General features: G+C 37.6%; 1 protein-coding gene across 2 annotated transcripts; it reads right to left on the reverse strand.

Moving 5' to 3' along the window:
- On the reverse strand, positions 1 to 6,510 carry LOC115737244 (protein TIC 62, chloroplastic). 2 transcript variants are annotated; one of them, XM_048279426.1, is made up of 13 exons: positions 6,253 to 6,510; positions 5,449 to 5,566; positions 5,293 to 5,365; positions 5,154 to 5,205; positions 4,813 to 4,989; positions 4,378 to 4,459; positions 4,218 to 4,290; positions 4,031 to 4,141; positions 3,077 to 3,220; positions 1,661 to 1,794; positions 734 to 919; positions 338 to 431; positions 1 to 257 (listed from the first exon to the last, which is right to left on the reverse strand). In XM_048279426.1, exons 1-12 carry the CDS (start codon positions 6,422 to 6,424, stop codon positions 374 to 376), a joined length of 1,380 nt encoding a protein of 459 aa, XP_048135383.1. In that variant the 5' UTR covers positions 6,425 to 6,510; the 3' UTR covers positions 1 to 257; positions 338 to 373. The 2 variants fall into 2 exon arrangements, with proteins under 2 accessions (XP_048135383.1, XP_048135382.1); XM_048279425.1 differs by having other exon boundaries at positions 1 to 431.
- Positions 6,511 to 11,616: the final 5,106 nt, after the last annotated feature.

An 11,616-nucleotide genomic window follows, 5' to 3' on the forward strand; every position in this document is an offset into this window, starting at 1 on the left:
CATGAAAAACTCATAAATTTAGGCTAGAGGAAAACTCCAATGACCCAGACTTCCGACAGTGCATCAAATGAAACACAACTTACTGCAGTCACACAAATTGACAAAAATTTGTCGGAATGATACAAAGGCAGAATGGAAAATTGAGCTCACAGGTAATTTCATACAATCTTCGATGGCCAGCCCACTCATTCTCCTGCGGCATGAATGGTGCTGCAAAACACGAATGATCCCAAGGCGCAAGCATAGATTCTGGCCATCTGGTTGCAATAACAAGAGACAAAAGTCACAGCTAATATGGATTTTAACTAACTGAATGAGCATAATCTAACTGCATTACCCAATTTGGAGCCTATAAGTGAATATATGTGCAGATTCAACATTTCTTTGGGGATGATGGCATTGGGGACGTTGGAGGCTTTAGGTCTTCGTAACTGCTCAGGAGAGAAACAAAAGCAAATAAAGGTTTTACTAACATGATAGCAGAAAATTTCCATACAGTAGTGTGTTGCACAGAAATTATGATTATGAGAAGTTAAACATAAGGTAACATTCAATAGTGTGCTCTGACAACCTAGGTCACATTTATTAAATTCTGAGCCAGCAAGAACAAGCAATGCACCTAAAGGGCAACCTGCTAATGGATGAGTAAATATTTTCAATCATGCATCAAAACCCTCAACATAAAGGGTCTCAATCTCCAAGAAGCACATATTGAGACTAGTAAAAAGCTTACGCTGTAAATGGAGAAAGTGGCCCCGGTTTTCTCTCTTCATGTTCCTCCCTGTCTTTTGGATTGTTTGTCATCAAAGGCTGAGGCTGTGGTGCACCATTTCCTGATATGTCCACAGAGACTGAGGATGGAGGCTGCGTGATTGGTACGGAGGGAGATGGCGAAGTAGGGGGCTTCAAACCTTCATATCTGATGACAAGGTCAAAGATAATGTACCAAGGCCAGAGGCAATTACAGCATAAACTACAAACTAATGTTCCCACAGATCAGAAATTCAAACATTACGGGACATTATGCAAGATAGGACAAACAGAACACTATTTCTTTCCACTCAAGTAAAGTGTTTAGAATAGAATGAAAGAAGTAGAGCCAATTCCTGTCGATGCCAATTGCAAATGATATCATGTAAAGGCACTCACCAAGGCTTCACATTGTGCCTTACCCAGTCCACGCAGTGTTCAAGGTATTTTAGTGGGTCAAAAGTTTTGCTATCTTATCTTTATGATCCAAATAAAGAAGATGGGTAGAAGTAGAGCAACATGAAACTTAATGGTGGATGCTAAAAAGCAACATAAACAGATGATGCTCGCAGTAAGAACTTCAGAAGTCGCTTTTCCTGATGGTAAATGGATTAGCTTTTCTAAATGCCCTTATTTCTCACTGTGAGGAATACAATCTCAAAATCTTACTATAACTTGGTTTACAATAGCTTTTGGTGAAAGAACCTCCTACTATAAGTGCTCAAAACAATGAACTCGTCAGAAATTTCCATTAGATGTGGACTGAAAATAAGTTTCCTGTTCTCGTGACTTGCTTCTTCAGCGCAATCATGTACTTGCTGGTGCATGCAGAAGTTGATTCACCACATCTATCCCATCTTATGATGCATACTGGTTGAATAGAGCTACAATGTTAGGGTAGAAGACATACGCGGGATAAGGAGAGAGTGGCTTAGTTGCAACTGCTTTGCTTTTGGAAATTTCCTCAACAACTGGGGTTTTTGGAGGCGCTGATGTGATTACATTAGAAGGTGCAGGAGAAGTATCATCAGAAGCATCAGGTTCCTGAAAAAAAAAAAAAAATCTGAAAAATTCAGTGTGCACTTCTAAAAGCACAGTGAACTAAATTAGATTTTTCACCTCTAAAAGATCAGTGAAAAATCTCATTTAGGAAAACCTCATTTCGCATCTAAACGTGCACTGTGTTAAAACAGATGAACTTTATATGCAGAACTAGATGTTAAAGGTGAACTGAAGTTCCTGAAGAGTTTGAACATTCTTGAAAAATAAGAATTACTCATCCTTCTTTTGCAAATTACCATCTCAGCTACATTGTTACAGCACAAAAACAACATTTGTTAACAATTATGGTACAAAATTTGTCTTCATAGGAGATTTAAATGAATGGACTCTTCCATATGAAGCAAAACCGAATCTAATCCACTAAGCATGAAGAAGAAAAGGACAAGTCATTTCATGACTATCCAGAAATATGCTTGATAGAAATTTTGAGCGCATTTTGTTAGCTTATGTTTTTCAGAAAAACAGTTGTTCAACATGGCATTAGACCTTCAGGTGAAGGGTTTGAATCTTTGTAGTCCCTCTTGTTGTCATTAAGTCTGTTATGCATGTTTGTCCTCCGGCGACTGTTTGATGTGGCCGTGGCTACAATCTACATTATTGCATAAGATAGCTTAAACGCCAAGACATATACGAGCTTGATATACAATGCTAATATAGTGACCATACCTCAAACTTTTGGGAGAAACAGTTGATCAACGATGACTAATTTCTAACTAGGAGGATTTGACTGTCAAAAAGCATGCTTAACCAAGAACATTTTTTGCAAGAATTATCACTTACAACATTTTTTTTTTTTTTTTTTTTTTTGTTAAAAGGGCGCTTATAACATCAGCTTCAGAGTTTTTCAAAGTGTGAAGCAAGAAATCACCAATAGCAAGGAAACAACAATTTATAGACTGAAGTTGCTAAATTATGACAAATTTAAGCGTATGATTTGTCACCAGAATCATTAATACCCTTCTTTCAGAGGAAAAAATTAAATTGCAAAAGCACCTCTCTCCTTACTATGAGCATGATATGCCTTTTCACTACCTTTCAGCGCCATAACATGCCAAGACAAGCAAAATACTCAACATCAACATCAACATCAACACCAACATCACCTTTATCCCAAACTAGTTGGGGTCGGCGCAAGACAAGCAAAACACTCTAAAGGAGAAATGAAATTCTCGATTTCCTCTTGTAAATAGTTGCAAAAGGCATTATTATAAAAATGATAGAACGTTCAAGTTTAGCAGGTTGTATATGGAAGAAGGAGTCATACCTGTGGTTCTTGACGTTGTGATCGTATCCTAGCAAGAAGCTCTTCCATGGGAGTCAGTGGAGCAGTTGTTTCGGCAATTACCTCCACCACTTTACAGTATGAAAGGCCACGGTTTTTGGCCATCACTGCCATGAGTTCTGCCACCTGAAATAGTAAACCAGAAATGCCTTGCATATCAGTGGTGGATTCTCATATCACCACTTCACTTTCGCTACCTTAAAAATGTGTGAACTATCCCTGAGAACATATTCATTCTCACAAGTGCTGAGAGGGTGGAAATCTTTTTAATTCGACATAGAGAATAAATAAATGCAATATTAATGCAAACTGGAACGGTAGCAAAAGCGGTAGAAGTGACTCCTCGATTCATCATTTTTGAACTGGAATTTAACATGTGCAGGACCTCATTCAGATACTATTATCTCAGACAGATCCACAGCAGTAAGGAGTATGAGTTGGAATGACAAAACAAACCTGGTCCGCCTAAAATGTGAAATGAACAATTCGAAGACAGAACATATAATATGTGTGCGACATCGTCCTGTGACAGCCAATAAGCCTAAATCTCGTGCACAAACAACGAAATAAAATAAAATAAAATTGAAGCCTTATCCCACTAAGTGGCATCAGCTATATGAATATTAAATCTCGTGAGGAGATGTAAAAATCTTATCTAGAATGTTGCTTGGACTATCTGCTTCATTCACTTAGACCAAAAGCAAATAGAATCAATCTCCCAGAAAAGTGCTCTGTACATTTCACAACACAGGAAAATCTGATATACCAAAGTCCATACAAGAGAAGTGTTATGTACATTTGGCAAATAATATCTTCACTTTCTTTAAACCTAATATACCTTTTGTCATTTTTTCCTTGTCTTCAGTTTCTTGATAACAAGAAAACCTATAACTGCTGACTGACTTATGCATAAGCAAACAAATTTGACAACTTTACCTGAAGGTTTGAAACTTGGCCTCCAAATAAAGTATCTTCCTCTGACAGAGTAACATTGTGAGTTTCCTTATAAGCATCAGTAGGCCGCTCCATTCCCCCTGGCCTCACTATCTGAACAAATACTGTAGATTAGTAAGATTACTTGAAATCTGTGTTCGATTGAAAAGTAGATTCGAGAAATACTCACAGTGTAAGGAATACCACTGGCTATAAGTGCTTCTTCAGCTTTCCTTTTCCAGATCAACACCCCCCAGAACAAACTAAAGGGGCAACAAAGCAGTCAACAGATCATGCTTAAATATCTCTACAAATAGAAAATTATACTACAAAAGAAAAACCCCACTTACTTCAGTATAGCTGCAGGAAATCCGACCTTATTTGTTCCCAAAGATGAAACCATGATGAAGTGGTTAACTTTGGCCAAAGTTGCTGTTCAAAGAGAGATAACACAATTTGATGGAACCAACTCCGAGAGAAGGCAAAAATAACAACTCCAGTTTTCTTTCATAAAGTTCAGTCAAGTTCAGTTTCACTAGGTTATTTTGATGAATGAAAAAGATCCGATAAGGATTTCATGAATTGCTTCCTCAGTCCTCCTGGCCGAGTCTTCAATTGTTACTCCTGTAGTTCAATGATCTTACATGATGCAGAAATTTCATGATCTAATCATTGGAGAAGAATCCTGAGGCACTAAAGAAAATGATCTTTGGTGGCCAGGACTCAAGAGAACCCCTTGATCTTGAAACTAATGAGCAGTTATATGGCATGCAGACTTTATCTACCTGCATCAATGAGGTTCTTCGTAGCCATATAGTCTATTCTGTATGGGCCCGTAACGTCAAAAACTTCCTTTTCGCTGGCACCAATGCAGCATATAACCACGGAAGCATTGCCTAAGGCTGGGCTTATCTGATCTGGCTTCTCCAAGTCACATTCCACAACTTCAAGCTTCTCTACAGCTGGGCTAAAAACCAGAAAATAGCCGTTATTTGTTATCACAGAGTATCTTATAAATAATGATGGAGCCATAGTATTCTTGTTTCCTCTAAAAATTCTAATTTGAATTATTCAGAAAGAAAGAAACAGGACATAAATCAGAGCTTTCCATATTTTATTGTCTTACGTCTAAACCCCTCCTTTGTGTCATCCCCCTCAAACTTCATCTGTTTAACACTCTGCAAGAAGTTTGTCATTGACTAAGTCATTATAGCAGAAAACCGACAAGCTATGGAGAGCAAGTTCAGATCAATTAAAACTTCTACCTGCACAAGAGCTACTGCTCTTTCAGCACTTCGCACGCCGGCTCTGACTCGATATCCTGATTTCAAAAGCTCCCTAAAGAAGAATCCATCTCGGCTATCAAACCAGAGTGAGGGGTAAAACAGTTCGCATTGGAAGTATAGGTTCTGGAAAGCAACCTCACAGTCCTTGATCCAACTTTTCCAGTGGCACCAGCAACAAACACAACACCCTCATCTTTCTTATCAAGGTTACTTGGTATCGCTTCTGTTGTCGCAGAGCTCATTCTGGTTGCATCTACAGGATTGACAAAAACTAGTTATCATGGTGCAGATAGCTACATAGGATAGGACATGATACTTCGAATAAGGTCGCTATTAGTCCAGTTCTGGCCAAAAGAAAACAAATGTAGTGTTAGTCTTGCTTCTCCAATTTTATTAATGACTTCAATATCTAGTCCAGAATGACCAAATCCTCCTTCTCTTCTTCTTCTTCTTCTTCTTCACCACCCATTCCACCAGCGACAATGCCATCATAATGGCCACCACTCCACACTACCATGCGTTACTTCTCCCCAGTGTAATCACATACTGCACTTCAACCACAGAACATACCGCATTAAGGTTCATCTTATTACTTATTAGATTCTATTGACATTACTAATGGAAGTCCAAGGTCGAGCAAAGTACGGATTACACTGGACTTTTAAATCACGTAACCCCCAAACAGAACCCAGTATCACAAAAACAACACTGTTTCCATATCTCCACTTCAGATTTCCTCCGAGCATAGAAAAACCAGCATCGAAAACTACTTCTTCGTCGATCAGAACAACATCGCCACAATGACATTGTGCGGAACCATCCCGTCTTCCTTCCACGCTCCCGCACAACGTCATCGAGGCAAAACCCTCGCGTTTTCCAGGGGGGGGGTGGGGGAAGAGCGAAGAGGCAAGAGAGAATCGGCAGTGCAGCGACGCGGACCTGAAGTTAGAGCTCTGAGCTCGAGAGGCCTCGCCTTCCCGACGAACCGATATCGCTTCGCATTGTTCGGCAACTGCAACACCTGGCCGTGAAGAAATGGCTTCTCGAGCGGCCCAGTTCGCGAAGAGGCGATCGCATTCGCGCTCGGCGCCTGTAGCGAGCGACACTCCATTGCGATGATAACTCCGGGAGCTCTTCGCGCACAACGAGAACGAACTGAAGAAGAAGAAGAAAAGGAGGAAGAGAGGACGAGGAGGAGGTTTATTTCTATCTATTTAATTTATTTTTACTGATTTTTGGCTTTTTCTCTGCCATCAGTGACTGCAGAAGCGGAATTTTGTGGATATGATGGGTCCCACAGTAATCTTCTTGCACACGATGTTGTGGTGGCTATGGCAACTCGCTTTTTTTTTTTTTTTTGGTCCAAACCTATTATCTTTAATTCAAGGGAAATTTTCAAATTATGGCCCGAAATGCTCATATTTTATCAAATAAGGACTCTAAGTAAATCTTATTTTAATAAAGACCTGAAGTGGTATATCATATTTCAAATAAGGGCCTAAAGAAGTCATAGAGTTTAAAAAAAAAGCCTAGCCTAAAGGATATTTTCATCATTTCTCCATTTTGATTTTTTTATTTTATCTTTATTTTATCTTTTTTATTTTTTTAAAAAATTATAAATAAATAAATAAACAACCACACAAGTGGAAGGGCTGGCTATCGCCCCATCGCTAGTGAGAGGTCTGGGAAGGCCGTAGGGGTCGCCAGCGCCTCGGCATGGGCTAGCAACACCTCCAACCAAAGTCGATTGCGTGCTGGACCTTGCCAAAATCGGGAGAGGGTCAAGCCCTTGCCTAGGACCAGGTGAGGGTTGCCGGCCCTCCCCTAGTCAGGGCGGGGGTCGGCGACCCTCTCCCATATCCGGGAGAGGGCCCGACCATCTCCCATATCCGGGAGAGGGCCCGACCATCTCCCTGTTTGGCGAGGGCCTATTGGCCCTTGCCTATGATCTACGGGGTTGCTCGCCTTCGCCGTCCCCCTCCCCCATGCCAATGGGGCAGCAACCACAGGTGGGAGGGCCGCCCTCCCGCCTCTCTATGTGTGTGTTTTTTTTGTTTAAAAAAATAAAGAAGGAAAAAGACGAATAAAAAAGGAAAAAATTAAATAAAAGAAAATGACAAAAATATTTGTGAAATCGTGCTCTTTTTGAGGCTTCATAACCACTTCAGGATTTTATTTGAAATAAGATTCATTTGAGACCCTTATTTGAGAAAAAAAAAAAGCACTTCAAGCTCTTATTTGAAATAAAGTTTAGTTAAGGCTCTAATTTGAGAAAATAAGAGCACTTCGGCACCTTGTTTGAAATTTTTCCATAATTCAATTGTGAATTATCTTCTTTCCTTCCCTCCTCCATTTAAAAATATTACCTCCGATCATATTGATTTTAATCAATACTATTAACTAAGCGAATTTATGGGCACTTCAATCGCAAATTTTAAAAAAAAATCATAATAAAGAATTCCCACATTTTTCTTAGGATAAAAACCATAAAAAATCTCAAACTATGTTTACTGTGATATATTTATTCTAAACTTTTTATTGTGACACCAAAAATCTCAAACCAATATTCGAGTGACACATTTATCCTCCGTTAGAGGTCTATTAAAAATCACCATTAAAAATCTGACGTGGCCGAGCTCACAGAGATCTAGAGTAGCCAAGTTGTCCATACTACAATGTTCATCCTCTTTCTCAGAAGCTTCTACACCATTGAGGCTACCATCCAATCTCCATGTCTTTAACCCGTTTCCAGCAACCATTAGTAGCTGCTGATTTTAATGGTGATTTTTAACAGACCCCTAAGGGAGGGTAAATATATCATCCGGGTATTAGTTTGGGGTTTTGGTATCATAATAAAAAGTTCAAGGTAAATGTATTGTAGTGGGCACGGTTGGGATTTTTGGTAATTTTTTTTTCATTTCTCTTATGATTCAATATGATCACACATAACTATAGGTAAAACCATGTTTCACAATAATTAATATATGATTAGCATCTAAACCTTTTACTATTATTTTATCAATTTAATAGGTTAATATCACGGAAAACCCCAAACCGGTAGACTTGTGACAAATCTACTCCAAACTATTTTTTTTACCACAAAAAACTCTACACCGATACACTTGTGACAAATTTACCCTAAACTGGTACACCTATGACAAATTTACCCTTCGTTAGTTTTCGTTAAATATAATGGTCAAATTGCTGAGTTGGATGATACATGACAATTCATGAGTGTACCGGTTTGAGGTTTTTACCTTATGTTTATCACGGATATATCAATTTGGGATTTTTTGAGGTATTAACTCAATTTAACGGAGGATAAATTTGTCAACAGTGTATCGGTTGGGATTTTTCGTGGTAAAAAAAAATTAGTTTATGGTAAATTTATCATAGATGTATCAATTTAGGATTTTTTGTGGTAAAAAAAAAAGGTTTGGGGTAAATTGTCATATGTGTACTCGTTTAGGATTTTTCGTAGTAAAAAAAATAGTTTGAAGTAAATTTATCACGGATGTATCGGTTTGGAATTTTTCGTGGTGTTAACGAGGGAGTGTGTTTTTCAATACAAGTATACATGTGTTTGTACGTACATAGATCGAGTGAGAGATCCAAAGGTAGATCCACGGTGAAGCACACACCATTTTGTGATGTCTTGGAAGCTTTCTTGTGGATTGACAATTGACAAACTCTTCGTTTATCGGTTGGTTAACGCTTTGTTTGTTTCACGTAAAGATAATTTTCAGAAAATTACATTTTAGATTTTTCAAAGTTTGATTCGTGAAAAATAAGCCAGCCTAGAAAAACATTTTCCACTCATGAAAAAACTCCTTCAGAAGTTGGGAAAATCTTGTCATCTTTTTAAGAGGAGGAAAATGTTTTTTCTCATCTTTGCTTCTTCAATTCCTTTACATTCATTTTCTTTTATACTATTTTCTATTTTTATTTTTTTTCTTCTTTTCTTTCTTTTTTATTTTTATTTTTTTCTCCTTTTTTATAATTATAAATTTTCTTTTCTTTTTTTGTCTCTTTTTTTACTTCCTTCACTGATTGGCGGTGACCAGCCACAGATAAGGCTTGACCTCGGCATTGCGCCTCGCCAAATCTGGCGACCGGTTGATGAAGAATTTAATGAAGAAAGAAGGAAAAAAAGAGAAAAATAATAAAAATATAAGATTAATAAAAAATCATAAGTAAAAAATTATTAAAAATTTGAATTTTGTTTTGGAAAATAAAAAATTGTCCCCATTACCGACAGCCATGCCACGTAAAATGATTAAGTCCATATCAGCAATTTTCGACCAAAAGACAATGTGGAAAATCAAATTAAATTTTCCTTACCAAATGATGGAAATTTTTTTTCAATTTTTTTTCATATTTCAACCAAACACCAGACAATATGGTCATTGTCCTTAAAATTGACTTCTTGAAAAATATTTTCTAGAAACGACTCATTTTTCTTGAAACAAACGGAACCTAAGGCAGTTAGAAATTTCATGATGTGGTTTAAGTCGTTAGAAATTTGTTGACTTGAATTTATTTTTTGTTTTTTGTTTTTTTTTGTCAATGCTCTCTCTCCAAATATCATCATATTCTTCCCATTCTTCTTCAACCTAAACCCACCAAATCCAAATAAACGCCCACAAATTTAACATCCCCAACAATGCGAAATCCCAAATGGCCCTATATCCAGCCGCCATGGCCGTGCTAGACGGAGCTAATCAAGGTACGGCCGTGAGTTCGAAGAAACTCCATTCGCCGTTGTGCGAGTTCGATGAAACCCGATTAGCAATGGTAGAGCTTAACAAAGCTTGAATGGCCATAGTCAAGGTCGACAAAGCTTAGCGGCCACGATTACAAACTCCAATTGGATATATTAGAAAAACAGTAGTTCCAACAAAATTAGATCTATTAGTAAAGGATAAGACATAAATGGTCCTTAAACTTTGTCCCAATATATAATATGATTCATGATATTTTAATTCGTTCAATATAGTCTCTAAACTTTTGATACATATTTAATGTAGCCCTCGAGCTAAATGGAAATGTTCGACGGTGTCTTTTATTAATTCAAGTTCGGGGATAATATTGAATATTTTCATACACTCTAGATACTAAATTGAACATATACTAAAAGTTCAGGAGCTATATTGAATAAAGAAAAAGTTCATGAATGACATTGCATATTGAGCTAAAGTTCAGGGACCACATTGAACATATTAAAAATTCAAGAGCCACATTGCATATTAGGACAAAATTCAGGGATCATTTGTATCATTTTTCACAAAACAAAAATCTCCTAACCAAATTCTCCATTTTTATATCATAATGTATTATTTATAAGATTTGAAAGATTATTTTCCATCTTGAAGCCATTAGTTGACACATGTGCTTGGATTACTCATTTTAGGGGAAACCTTATAATACCAGCCAAGGAAAGGCAAGATATTCTACCAAAATCCAATATCCATCTTTTCGAAATGTCTTTTTCTTAAATGCTAGAGTTCGATCTATTTATAGCCTTAAATGGCAATTGCCCAATTGCCCATTTCACTTATATAACCTTCCATTCTTGACGCTTTGCACATCCGATGTCTTAAACATTTTTTTAATATGGTAATGAAATCTTTTTAAGTAGGTAAATCCCAATTGCTTCTTTATCCCATGGTAATGTGTTAATTATAAAATATGAAAGATATCTATTGTCTTTACGATGATTACTTGTTCTTTACCTATATAAGTTATGGCACTCGGGAAGTCTAGACATCGAATGTGTCATGTCTGGAAAAATGTCCTCTCTCGGGATCTCATCGCCTTACTCACATTGCTACGAACTTATAAGAATCTCAATTACCTTCGTGAGTATGAACTCAATAAGAATCTCAATTGCTCAACCAAATGAAGCCATCGGATCGGATCATCGATTTACCAGAAGATTCATTCTACATCGGTCATCATTATCTTTCAAGAAATGGGTGTGCAGGAAGTGACTTGTCTGGGATCTCCCTGATCATTTCTACAGTCCCTTCCTCTGAGGATAAGGACTCGCGGATCATCTTCCATAATTGCAAGATGCACCGAAAGAACAAATAGCGCTTATAAAATAATTCGCGATTGCTCAAAACCTTTGATCTCTACCAAGACCCTGGAATAAGAGTCGGGTTTTAATGAGAGATGTTCAAGCATTCTACATCGTTTGTACGGTTTTCCTGGTTTTTCTCCCCGTCATTGAGAATTTTATGTTAGTAGTCTACATGTAAACCCATTCGAAGATGAAATATAAGCTTCTATTCCACTTTTAGT

Source organism: Rhodamnia argentea, chromosome 5 (genome assembly GCF_020921035.1).
Source record: "Rhodamnia argentea isolate NSW1041297 chromosome 5, ASM2092103v1, whole genome shotgun sequence".
NCBI lineage: Eukaryota > Viridiplantae > Streptophyta > Magnoliopsida > Myrtales > Myrtaceae > Rhodamnia > Rhodamnia argentea.

Coding starts and splice junctions, on each gene's coding strand:
- LOC115737244 (XM_048279426.1), bottom strand. CDS start 6,424: ATGGAGTGTCGCTCGCTACAGGCGCCGAGCGCGAATGCGATCGCCTCT. Junction 4,460..4,812: donor GAAGAACCTCATTGATGCAG/GTAGATAAAGTC, acceptor CTCTTTGAACAG/CAACTTTGGCCAAAGTTAAC. Junction 4,291..4,377: donor TTTCCTGCAGCTATACTGAA/GTAAGTGGGGTT, acceptor TTGCCCCTTTAG/TTTGTTCTGGGGGGTGTTGA.